Below are 13,615 nucleotides of genomic sequence, written 5' to 3'. Positions count from 1 at the left end.
TCAAGGTCCAAGCTGGAATACACTGTAAGTCTTTCTGTCCTCAAGATTTACTTGTTATTAGGGATGTCACTACTGCAGAGTTAAATGCAAGGCTAATTAGGATTGGAGAAAGCTATCATGGCTTGTGTTTCTTTGCAAAAATGTTGCAACTTAGTATGCTTTTTATTGGAACTGAAGCCTTTTGAAGGTTTGATGCTGTCAAAATGGTGAATTACCTGTGAAAATATCTAAGATCAAAAGCCAAGCTTAAAATGAGAAGCACTCTGTTTTAGATGTTCTGAAGTCATAGGTTGTAAGCTTCTTGGAATAGGGAAAAAACTGGAGGCAACTTTCAACAGAACATACAAACATACATGTGTATATATATATTGATATGAACATACTTTTTAATGTATTTAATGTAGTCACAAATCCCTGCAGGAGCATGCAGTGATATTTTTCAGTTAGCCTCAAAGGAGCAGAATGTAATTTGGGGTTTTATCTTGATAGACGCCATGGGAAATAGAAGATTTGATGCTTCATCCTTGGAATTCTTAAATTCATCTGTAGTGTACCAATACCTTCCAGATTTTCACTTGTGGATTAATTTATTTTCAGTTGCTGGAGATTGATAATTAGCTGTTATACAAGGCGGTCAAATTGTTACAAGTGTAAAGTGTGCTGCTTTTGAGAAATGTGCTCCAATTTGTATAAGCATCGGTGTTTCTCAGCATGTTACTAAATTAGCTGTCTCATACTACTGATGTACTGATGTTTCAGGTGTTGTCCCTCTTGGTGCTATTCTCATCATCTACAGGTTTCTCAAATACAGAATGGTGAATCATTTGTTAAAACCACTCAGTCTATCTGCTGTTTCTGCCTGTTTTCCTTCTGCTGCCTACCTTCCAAACAGCCCTGCAGAGAGCACTGACTTTTACCCATTACTGATTTGTTCTTTCTCTACTGCACATGCCAGAGCCTGAATTTGCATTAGGAATGGAATTATTGGCAGCAGCTTGCTGCTCTGCTCTGCAGTTTCAAAACCACTCATTAAAAAAATAAAAAATAAAAAATAATAAAAAAATGTTAATGCCTGAAAGTAGCTTCAAAAGCTCCATTCCCAAATGACTTCCATTTGAGCTTCCAGTTGCAGTTTTTAATTTGCTTTATTTTTATTTATTTATTAATTTATTTTTTAACCAATGTTTGGATAGGTCAGATTAGAGCTATGGGACCATGGTTAAAATCCATAAGATGAGATGACACCAAATTCACTCAAAGAAAGAAAGAAAGATAAAAAGATAAAAAATGACTTCTCTGATTCCTTTAGGGTATAGGAAGCTTTAAGTGTTGTTAAAACAAACAATTTGCAGAGATCAGCGCAGGTTTAAGCTGATTTGCTCCATTTACCCTACTAATATGGTCAGAAGAACGTAATGCGTTCTTGGAAATGTCTTTCAGATATTACATTAAAGATTAATTTATAGGCTGCAGAATGCTGTTATCCATAGGACTTCTCTACCCGTCTTGAAAATTAAATGTGTACAAGAGCTAGCCTTTTCCCTTTCAGTAGGTTGCTAAAAATAAAACAGGAGAAATGATTTTCAAATAAAAGCATTCAGATATAGTGGAAAAAATGTCAGATTTACTGAACAAGCCACGATGTTTTTCCTGTTCCTCTCACAATGGTAAACACAAGTTTAGCAAATCAGAATTAAGTTAGTGACTTGGCTAAGTTTCAAATTGGGCTTTGGCTTTTATTCTTTTCTTGGATAATCTGAATGCAAACAATGGAAACATTTCTGGAAATTTGACTAGTGAGATTTTGCAAGGGAAGTCCACAGAAGAAATTGTGTTAGTAGATATTAATAGATGTCAGACTAATAGGTGATAAGGTAACTTGGAGCGATTTGATCGCTGTAGGATGACTTCATACTTTGTAGCTTTCAGTGTGTATTAACACCGTACTGTATGTTTTTATTCTGTAAAGTTGTGTAATTGCCAGTGGTTTGACTTTGTAACAGTGATGCATAGAGAGGTATCAGAAGGCGGATGGTGTAACCTGCAGTGCACAGGCCTCGAGCGCTTTCTGCGCTGCTGGGTGAGATTGAGGGGTTTGCTGGGAAAGATGAGACTGCATTTCCTGGCTTGGCACCACTTGCTCTGTGCTCGTGGTGCTGGGGTCTGTGCTTTGTTGGAGCTGCTGGCCCCTGGCCCTGCCTTGGGCACAGCTGTCTTTTTTTGGGCTTGGGTTGGGGTCTGGGCATCAATTTGAGTAAGTGCTTATGGGCATTCCTTTCTTTTTGATGGGAAGAAATGATAAAATGCTCATATCCACTGGCACTTTGATGTTGCTCAAGCTTTCTTTTTAACAGTAGATTAAATGTCGTTTGCAGCTGGTGGCTGTGTTTGATGAGCAAGATCCTCACCATGGAGGCGATGGCACCAGCGCCAGCTCAACAGGCACACAGAGTCCTGAGATTTTTGGCAGTGAGTTGGGGTCCAACGCAGCATCGGCTTTTCAGCCCTACCAAGCAACAAGTGAAATTGAGGTCACCCCTTCAGTCCTCCGTGCAAGTAAGTCAATGTGCTCCATATTTCAGTGTGTTTCATCTTCACTTCTGAGGATGCCAAGTGTTCTTACCCGTTCATGCTGCTAGAAAGGTGATTCATTGTCTATCCTTATTGAAATCTGATCAAAATTGACCAGCTTAAATGCTGGTTGCATGCAAGTAAATAAACCTTTCTGTTTTAATAAATTATTTATAAGCTGCTTTTAGGAGCAATAAACTCTTTATGTGCTGCCAGATTAAAATTGTCCTAACACTGAAGATCACAGCAGAATTTCTAAAGGCAGTTGCTGCATGCTGTATTTTTCAGTTTGCCAGTTTTATTGCATTTAATGAAGAAAAGGGTAAAAAAACTAGTAAGGCAGGAGCAATTTCTACTGAACCTTTTAAGGTTGCTAGGTTATGCTCATCACCTTTCCTTAAAAACACCTTGCAATACATGCATTTACTGTGATGGAAAAAGATACTTTTCTAAAAAAGTAAAGCATAGCCAGGAAAATCCCTTTATTTTCTTTATTTTGAAATGTAGACTAGTTTCAAAACCACAATGTATTGACTATATATAGATCAGCGTTCTTGTTTGGGAAGGATTCTGAGTATTTCAGCTTACTAAAAAGGAAAAAAAAAAAAAGCCAAATGACATTTACAGTGCAATTTTCATTGTTGTTAAATCTATCACGCAAGCAAGACAATTTTAGACTGAACAATGTACCCATCTTACTTGTACTATGTGTCATTTCCTCCACTGAGGTTTTGAAGTAGTGATGCCATTCCAGAAAATTCATAGCAGAGGTTCACATCAGTCAGTCCTTTGATATTCTGCTGTCTTTTAAAAAATGATTTGTAATTCCCAAGAGATTACTTTTCTGTAGGCGTTCCTTTAATGGATAAAATGTATGTTTTAGTAGAGAGGTAAAAACACAAATGGAAAAGTTACAACTCTCTGTTTAAAGTTTGAAGGGTTTTGTTCCAGCGTTTTCTGTAAAAATAAGAGAAGGATGTTTAGGAATTAGGTTACGAAGACTTGAATGCGTGTCTTTTGAAGTTATGACTGTGTTTAATTAAAATACAGAATTAAAGTAGGGAAAGGATAAATGGCAGACAAGAAAAAAAAAAAAAAAGCATCCTGGAATTCCAGTGCCCTTTTGTTTTGCTGTCATTGGAGTATGCTGCTGCTAAATGCATATCTCAGTTCTGTATGTGAGACAAAAAGCTGTCCTTCTGACTTCTCAGATTGGGGTGCCTCAGAGCAGATAATACGTACACATTTTCTCCTTAGTGTGATCGTCTGGTGTACTTCAGTATGTCAATGTTAGTGCATCGAAATCATATGGCGCAGATAAAATTCAGTGATATGTTGGACAGCTCACTTATCTTTGATGTCATTCTGGACAATATGTGTAATACTTGGCCAAATCACTGGCTGCTAAAATGACCAAAAAGTGCTTGGAGACCCAGCAATACAAAGGTCTGTAGAAACATGTAAGAGTTTTAAAACTGTTGATAAGCATTATAGCTCTTTTGACACATTTTTAATAAAATAAAATGGGTGAAATGATTTGTCACAAATGTTATTACAAATCAGAGATGTTGTCTTACCTAGCTATTGCTTTTTTTTTTGAGGTGTTGACAATTCAATATATTTCATTTGTAAAAGTTCCACACCACAGGCTAAGGATCCCAGTCCAGTAATATTATCCCATATTAAACCTACCTTTATCAAGAATTTCATTTAAATATACATTGAAAATGGAAATAATATCCCTATTGTATTTCCTTTATAATTTGTGAAGTGAAGCATAGCGTACAAATGGTATTCTCAGTATTTCAAATAATTATCTTCTTACTGTGTAAGTTCTATTCAGCAAATAAAACCCATCCAGTTTTGTGGTAGATGCAGATCCCGATTATTACATGTTGACAAGGTCATATATCTATTAATTGGATTGGAGATGGGATACAAAATTGCTGTAATTATTGTAATTTTCTAGCTAATTGCAGGGTTGGCGGTGAATATTTTACTTCTAACAAATGAAAAACAGTATTCCGCCTGAAATTGGTTTATAGCATTTTAGACATTTTGTTTTACGTCCCTGGTGCTTTTTGCTGGCGGGCTGCACTCTGCTCCTGGTGCCCAGGTTCTGTCCTATTTGGAGCTGCTCACCTGTGGTGTGAGGCTGGGGCGTCCCCGCATGGACACCACTGGAGCGGGATGCCAGGGGGCTGAGATTTCTCTTTGTTCTGGTTGCCATGCCACCCCTTTGTTTGTTTATAGATCGCGCCACTGTGCCTTCTCAGCAAGGGAAAGGTTAGCTAGATCAGGTCCAGCTGGAGAAGTAATATTCAGCTGGATTCCCTCTTTTCCCATGCACAAACATAGCCTGTACTTTGCACGCAGGGGGTTGTATCAAATTGAATCTTCCCATCTAAATGTGGAAACAAAAATGATGCTGGTCTATACCCCCTATGTCCTTTTGCGTTGGGAAAATGTACTTCATCGATGAAAGCAGCTGGCTTACACTCATTATCTGGCTCTTTCTCCTTTTTTTTGTTGTTTTTCTGTAACCTAAGTTAAACTTCCCATTGTTGTATTTCATCCCTTGAGCTGCATTATTTTTTGAGCGTGAGGAATACAAGGCGTGTTTTGTGTGAGCCCACGTGCTTTCTGAGCAGAGGCTGGAAGCTCGCTGCGGAAGATTGTTAAAGCGGACTGATGTTTATTCCCTGCTGAAATCTAAACTCGAGGCGCAGGTGAAAATTGCTAAACCTAATGAGCAATTTGGCAGATAAGACAGGATGTCAGGCAGTGACAGTTCAGCAGTGGGTGCACTGCCTGTGAACCAAGTTGTTTGTTTCACAGTACTGCATTTTAATATTGTAAATAAAATCCTTTTTCAACTACATGAGGTATTGTGAAAAGGGCCATCCCTTTGTCTAGATTTCCTTTTAAGTTATTTAGCTTTATTAGATAACCAAGGGTGGCCCTAGTTCTTGGACTTGCTGTGATTATACGTTACAAGTCTCTCTGAATGTTTTAGTAGTTACAGTTAAAAAGCATTTTTAACATAAAACATTATTTGGAAAACATTTTAGGAGAGGTTGAGAGGACTGATTTTTTCCTAGTTCAGAGGAGAGAAAGGCAATTTAGAGAGCCTTCCCTTTTTTTAGCTTTAGCTTTTAGATCAAGTGCATCTTATGGGAGATAATGAAGAAGGTGAAGCAAGACTTCTCGCCTGTATGCGGTGGTGGGGCTGGAGGCAATAAACACGTGTTGCAACAAGGAAAGTTCCAGTTTTTTAAGGAATGGACACAGCTACCAGTAAGGTTCTCCTAAAGGCTGGGGTTGAGCATCTCCTGCAGTACTGGCCAGAGGACTCAGAAATTACGAAGAGCCAGCTGGAAGTGGTACACTTCTGCAATGCATTTTCTCAAGTGATCTATACCAGATATTTTAATAGGACTCAGGATATCAGTTTCATATTCTGTTCTCAGAAACACAGTGTGGCAAAAATGCCTAAGATGAGAATATTATGCAGTGAGCACACAGCTGGCTGCAAAGACGTGCTAGCCATGTCGAGCAGCAAATAACATGCTGCAGTTTCACATCTTTGTCTACCCAGCAGCATACCTTTTGCTCTGAGGTTACCTGCGTGCATGCATGTTCTTACCTTACAATGGAAACAAGTCTGTTTCTCACAGGTAGGAGTGTGCATGCAGACTGCCACTCTAAATTAGTTGCTACATTGAAGTTCATGACCTTGCTTGTCTTTGAATTTGTGCATCTCTCTGAGCCCTGTGAGCAGTTTTTAGTAGTTCACTGGCAAATTAAGAAGACATATCAAGTATAGCCCCTGAGGACTCTCTTAGGTTAAGGACTGTTCAGTATTTTAATAAATCTGAACTGGAATACAGGGCATTGCATAAAAAGTGAAGATGGGCTGTTAAGTACTTTGAAAGTCAAGGCTTCAGTTCAGCCTTCATATATTTATAAACTATTTTGAAATAAGTGAGATACAGTCACTACATCTAGAAAGAAAAAAGTAATTTGCAAAACAATACTAGTGAGCAGCTCACTGCACAGTACTGCGAGAAGGCTCTGTGCATAGTTATAGTGACATGGGCTTCAGGTTCTGCCACCAAGTGCTCCTGTGGGATCACAAAGGTAGGTCTAAGCAGGAATGAAGGATCTGGGGTGACAAGCTGTGGTGTTAGACTTGGAGAAATCATAAACTTGTTGAGGAACAGGAAGATACATATAAGACTGTGACCAAGTGTTGGAAGGACTGATTTATTAATATAAAATTGATAGGATCCAAGTCTTCAAATATATTAATTTTATCTTGATCTCCATGTCTAGTAAGGGAAGGTTAGCTGGCATTTCCTGGGGAAAAGTCATTTTTTATAATCTGTAGGCTAATAAGATTTTCTTACAGCTTTTACAACAAGCAAGTCTTCGTGGGAAAGCTTCAGAGGCATCTTCTGCTCACAGTTAAGCAGTGTCACGTGCTATGCTGTAAGACAGGAAGGCAGTTGCTATGGCAGACATATCTGGCTCCTGGCCATGCCATTGGCTTATTTTGTAAACACAGGCAAGCCACTACTTGCATCCCTTGTTAAATATGCATCTTTTCTTAGCATCTCACAATCAGTGTTCAAAAAATCCAATACTAAGCAAAACAGCTTAAGGTATGAGTGCATAAATAAATGTGTGAATTTCAGTACTTCAAAATTACATTTAATTGTGTACTTCTCAGATTTGATACAAGTATCTATCTAATATACCCCAAATGCATATTCTAAAAATTAATTTGTTGTTATCTATAATGCCTTTGTTTAAGAGACTGGAGCACTGCATGTTAACTAGCAAAGAATTGCAGTTCATATGTATTCCAGCTTCAAAAATGATCATAGAATCAACAAGGTTGGAAAAGACCTCCAAGATCAGGTAGAGTATTGTGTCCCTGCTCTTGCTGGCTACACTATTTCTAGTACAAGCCAGGATGCCATTGGCCTTCTTGGCCACCTGGTTATACTTCTGGCTCGTGTTCAACCAAGTGTTGACGCACTCAAGTCCATTTCTTCCTCACAGCTTTCCAGCCGCCCTGCCCCAAGCCTATACTGTTGCCTGAGGTTGTTCTGGTCAAAGTGCAGTATCCAGCACTTGGTCTTGTTGAACTTCATCCCACTAGCCTCAGCCCATCTATCCAGCCAGTCCATATTCCTCTGAAGAGCCTTCATACCATTAGGCAGATAGATAGTTCCTCTCAACTTGGTGTCATCTGCAAACCTACTGATCTAGGTCAACAATAAAGATATTAAACATTACAGGTCCCAATACGAACTCCCGGGGAACACCACTTGTTACCAGTTGCCAGATGGATTTAACTCCGTTCAATACCACTCTCTCTGCCCATTCTTCTACCCAGTACTTTACCCAGCAAAGGATATACCTATCTAAGCCTTGGGCTGCCAGCTTCTCCAGGAGAATACTGTGGGAGGCACTGTCAAAGGCTTTGATGATTTCTAAATAAACTATGTAAGCAGCCTTTCCCTCATCCACCAGGTGGGTCACTTGATCAGAGAAGGGGATCAGGTTGGTTAAGCAGGACCTTATACATGGAAATATAATCATTTTCAAGAGTTGAAAAACTAAGGAAAGAGATAAGAAAGGGGAGGAAGAAAAAGATGGGTTTTTCAAAAGCTGGATGTCTGGAGCTTTATGGGATGCAGTTGTCTTTAAGGTCGAATAGCTGCTTACTAAATGTAGAGAAATTCAACCACATTTATAATGTAAGATTAGAGGAAAAGCTTGCTAGAGTCAATAGGAGGCTTTCATTAGCTCTGGCAAGCTTTCAGTCAGGTCAGCTTTCCACAGAGTTTCCTTGGTCAGAAACCCTCATTGGAACCAATGTGAAAATGAGATGTTCAGGTATCCATCATTCCAGTGCAGTAATGGGAATGAATCCTTAATGATTTAATGACAGCCATTCCCACTTTAATAACCTTGCTAGGTTCTCAGTGTTTTCCTTTACTGCCTCAGATAATATTAAAAGAAGTTAAAGCTGAGGATTATGTCAAGCTGGAGACAGCTGAATAAGAGAGGTTTCCTATGTATCAGCTGGAGGAGAAGATGTAGCAGTGTCCATTTTCTCAACTTTGGGTACTCTTGCCATTCAGGAATTCTTTTTCACTTATCCCTGTAGCTCCATCAAGGATGTGATTATTTTAAAGCCAGAGTTATTGAATCAAAAAATCAGTACCAGGTGCTGCTTTCTTCCATGAAACTAAATTTGTTCTCTCTGCAGTGCAGTTCTGACTTGAGTGATCTCCAGTTGGTGTTTTCTCCAAGTGTAGCGCTCTGCTGTTAATTTGGGATTGTTGAGCAGTTTAAAAACCATGTGTTTTTGATGAGACCGTGACACGTTTGTAAAAACAAATGGATTTTAAACTGCTTAAGTTTCTAAATTAACCTTTAATATCTTCAATCTTCTCGGTATATCATCAAACAAAATACTATAGCTTCTTGTAGAATTAAAAAAACACCGAAACCAATAAAGTAAAGAATTTTTGAACTCTCTGTATTCTCTAAAGGAAGCCTTTGTATTGATGGGGCAACTCAAGATTTCTTTCCATATGGTGAGAGATTCTTTCTTTGAGTATTGATAATGAGGAGTAATAATAATACGGTATTGTATCTGATATCTGGGGTATTTTGTTTCATAGCTACAGAAATATAATACAAGACGGGTAATAAGGAAGGGTTATGAAGATGTGAAGTACTGAATTTGAATAGTTTAAAAAGTCAGATTGGATTTTACTCTGAATTTGACATGTTAAATAGATTTAATGATCACTTGAACAAGAAGCTATTATGGAAATTGCATCTGTATCGAGAGAATGTTCCAAGATGTATTTGTGTTGGTGGTGGTGGTATTTTGTTTTTCCCATTCTTTGAATAAGCTGTAGTTTGTATTTTTTTTTTTTTCCCCTTAAGGGAACTGTATGTATATAAAAATGATTAGCCATTTTATCCAGGCAAACATGAAAGAGTAGTTGCACCAGTCCATTATATTCTGTTAACATATCTTTCTTTCCATTGTGATAAAACTGTTTATGGAAAGAGTTTGTCATCACACATGTATCAATAAGTATAATAACCGTTTCTATGCAAAATGTCTTGATTACTCCTCTGGTTCTTGTTACTTCATTGTAAGTAAACAAGAAGCAACATAGTGCAGTAAAGGAACATGAATTTGAAATGAGTAGAAAATGCCATTTCATAGTATAGCCAACCAACCTGTTTGTTTTTGTGTTTGGTTTTTTAAATTGAGGGTGTGTGTATGTATTGTACAATGGAGTCAGGTGTAACAGTCCCATTTATCCAACTTTTTCTGAAAAACCCAAACATAGTATTTATAGTTACCCATTCTAAATTGTGATAAACACCGTGCTTCAAGGCATCCTTAATATCCAGCACCACGAGCTTACAGGAGTGATGGGTATCCGGGTCTCATTTTGCTTTGCTTTTAGGCAGCGGCATCAGTCTCTAGGGGGTGCAGGGCTGACACGAATTACTTGCAGACAATTTTCCATCAGGAGGAAGTGCACAGTTTGTCAGATGTACTTCATAATTCAGGTGGTCTGAAGTGAGATGGTGGTACTGGAAGAGTATTGTAGGGTTGCAGAGCATTACAGTGCTGGGGCTCTGTGCAGTCTGAACACCAGACTCATGCACAACAGCAGCATACTCCCCACCCAAAAGAAAGCAGCCTCTGAGTTATGTTTTAACCAGAAGCCCAAGGCTGTAAGATATGCTTAGAATACATCTTTAATTACTCTGAATTTATGCTTCAGTGAGAGCATTATTGCTTGTTTTTGTTCTTAATTTACGAGAAACCCTGTTCCTCTCTCTATTGCATTTGCAGCACGTGAACTTACATGCTCTTTTTTCAGATGGGGACACATTTTGGAGATAGACCTTCTCTTTTGCTGATTACTGGGAAAAAAGTTGCTTTCAAATCTGTCTTTTGACAAGTGCTTTTGAGGGGGATGAAACAGTGACAGATGGCTGCTGGCTGAATAAGCTTGTTTTTAGTTTGTGCTTTATTTACTCTCATGCTCTGAATAGGGCTGAAAGATGATACAGAGATGAAGGAGTGGATGAGAAATAACACTCCATTAATTTATTGCTTGATTTCATACTTTTTAAAAGATCAATTTTGTCCCTTCTCCCACCCGTCTCTTGTAAATCTGAACTGAACTGTGTAAATAAGATGAGCACCAGCTTCAGAAATGTGTCGGGTTCATGTTAGGGGCAGATTAAGTATTTAGAGAGAGTACAGCATATATCAAGAACTTTCCTACAGATATTTTGGCTTGCAGACCTGCTGGGTGCTGTGGAGGTAAAAAGTTCAGCTGGTACCCAAGAGGTGAGGCAAAGACCCACCAACGGCTCTCCTGCCAGCCTGGTGTGACCCAGCCCATGTCTCTGTCTGCGGTCAGAGCTCTGGGTCTTCCTCTCTATGAGACTTCATAGGCAGATCAAGTTCCTCTCCATGACACAATGACCACCTCCTGGGGTGGTTTTCATAGCCCGGGTTGATGCCAGAGCTCAGCTGCTGGGAGTTGGATTATGGATTATGGTAATTAATTCCATCAGCAGTTATGGATTTGTAGAAATGGGAAATGATTATATAAATGGGAAGGGAGCTGGGGAGTGTGGAGTTTACAATCAAAAGGAAAAACGTTGTTTATATTAACATAAAATCCTTCTGCTTCTCCTTCCATACACGCAGTAAAGGGATGCACAAAGATAGTACATAGCTACTGTGTTATCTTCTGGAAGATGTGCATACAAGTTGGGGACCACACTTATGGAGGCAAACTTTTGATTAACCACTGGTCCTTAGTGTCTGTATTTGATTCAGCACTCATACAACACACTTCACAACTGGAAGTAAAACTGGGAATTTTTTTGGCAGTCTTGGGCAACAGCTGATTCAAAGCAAGGACAGTGGATGCAGTGGATTTCAACAGACTTCAGGTTCTGCTTCTGAGATAAAGAACCAACTCAGCCTTTATCCTTGGGGAGGATCATACACCTTCAGGTTGTGTTTGAGCAACCTTTTTTACTACTTACTTCAGAAAGGGTTGGAGTATGTCCAGTTGTACTGCTTGATCTCCATTGATTAGGGAGAATCAGGAGTGAGTAGCTCTGAAGTAGGTGTCTGCAACTGTGTGAATCACATTCTGAATGCAATTCACAGTCTCTAAAAGGAAACTTTTATTTAAAAAGAAAAAAATATTTAATGAAGTAAGATGTTGCCTTAAATATGATCATTTGTACTTCTAGAAGAGGGAAGCTATGTGGCATTTTACAAAGCCCAAGACTTCTAAATGTGACTTGGAGCAATTTGTCTCCAGGAAGCTCCAGTACAGCTGAAATTGTGCTTGGGAAGTATATTTTGGTTGTATGTCATGACTGCACACAGTCCCACATTTACTTTTTTTTCTGAGAAAAAATTGACCTCAACAAACTTTAAGGAAATTTTATAGTTAAACCTGTAATGTTTTAGGCCTGGAACAGTATATAGTCACTATAGCAGTGGACTGGTAAAGATGCAACTCTACTTTTATTGCAGTGCATTCTAAGAACCCAAAAACTAGCAGATAATGCCGTGTGGACCAAAAGTCATCCTAGATCTGGGGAAACAAGTGTAACTTGCAAGTGACATGTGCTGAAGGTCTTGGGCTGTCTCTGCCTTTCTGTGTAGCCAGGTGTCTCTGTGCCACATCCCACAGCATCAGTGTTTTGTGTCTGTCCTGGCTGTAGCACAGCTGAGGGTGTGTGCTGGGAGCCGGAGGCTCAGCTGTGCTCTGAGTGGAAGCTGGGTAACAAGCCATTCCTCCGGTATCTGTTATTAAAGTAAGGTTTTTGGAGGTCTAAGAGAGAGAGTGAGCAACAGCAACTGAGTGTAGTGATCTTTGAACTGATGCATGCAGTTTATTTTTAGTGCACTATAGAAGAATGAAACTGTTTACCAGTTTCTGATAAGCTGGAGGATGGGTAGGGACACGTATCTTGTTAACCAGCACTGTAAGAAATAGAAATCAATCTCTCAGCAGTTTTTGATATGTTTTCTCTTTCTTTCTCTGCTTTTGGGCTTTTTGGAACCAAAATCTCAGAAATGTTTTCTGTGTTTGAAAGCTTTTTCCACCAGACAAAAAAGTGATATTAGCTTCTTTTATTCCTATCCATTTTAAGCTCTGATCCTTAAGAGCTTCATTAGATGACACAAGGATTTCAGGTCAAGCACTGCCAGACTTTTAGGATGATTTCCATCTGAAGGGTCTTGCATAGTGAAGTCTCTTGATGTTTTATTTAAAATTTAGTTAGGCTCTTGACTCATGGAAAAATAAATAAAAGTGAAGGGCTTACCAGGAGTGCTATGGTGAAAAAATGATGGAACTTCTTTTTCAAATGAACAGCGTGACATTTATCCGTGAGAAATATCCACTAAGTAAGTGTATAAAGTTACTGCTCTAGTTTGACATAGTAGGCAATATTTCTCCAAGTACTGCACATGCAGATGATTTACCTCTACCTCTGTTTTAAGTTCACCTTTGATGTAATAAAATATAAGCAGGCAGTCTTCCCATAATCCTCCTTTCCCATAGCCTGGTGCTTTGTTGTTTAGAAGGCAGCGTTACAGTGAAACAAGTACGTAGGTTGATCAGTATGAAAAAAAGAGCAAATTCTCAGCCTCTAAACATAGTCACCATCATTAGCTATGGATTTCTGCCAGCAAAGAACATGATCCCACATGCCATGATTGTAAAAGTCTACACCAGTGGAGCAGGATTCCTGGGGAGCAGCGGTGCAGGGCTGGAGGCCATGGAGAGCCCTTTGACCACATGGGGAGCAGGGCTGCCCTGGGTGTGGGGTGTCAAGGCTTCAAGCCAGCAGAAAAGGGAGGGATGCTGAACTGCTGAAAGCATCAGAGAAGTGAAGATTGAAGAAGCCTCTGTGACTCTGTATAGCTGTTTATTTACTTCAGCTTGGTCTG

At 39.2% G+C, this 13,615-nt stretch overlaps 1 protein-coding gene across 1 annotated transcript in view; it reads left to right on the top strand.

Annotated features, from left to right (window-relative positions):
- Nucleotides 1-13,615, top strand: part of PARD3 (par-3 family cell polarity regulator) — a 411,266-nt gene that overhangs the window by 134,127 nt on the left and 263,524 nt on the right. Inside the window, exon 3 of the mRNA XM_072328130.1 lies at nt 2,376-2,556. Coding sequence (XP_072184231.1) covers nt 2,376-2,556 — 181 coding nt within the window. The remainder of the gene's footprint in view (nt 1-2,375; nt 2,557-13,615) is intronic.

This window comes from Excalfactoria chinensis, chromosome 2, assembly GCF_039878825.1.
Source record: "Excalfactoria chinensis isolate bCotChi1 chromosome 2, bCotChi1.hap2, whole genome shotgun sequence".
Lineage (NCBI taxonomy): Eukaryota > Metazoa > Chordata > Aves > Galliformes > Phasianidae > Excalfactoria > Excalfactoria chinensis.
Note: the sequence above shows the minus strand (reverse complement) of the source record. Positions and strands in the feature narration are given on the sequence as shown.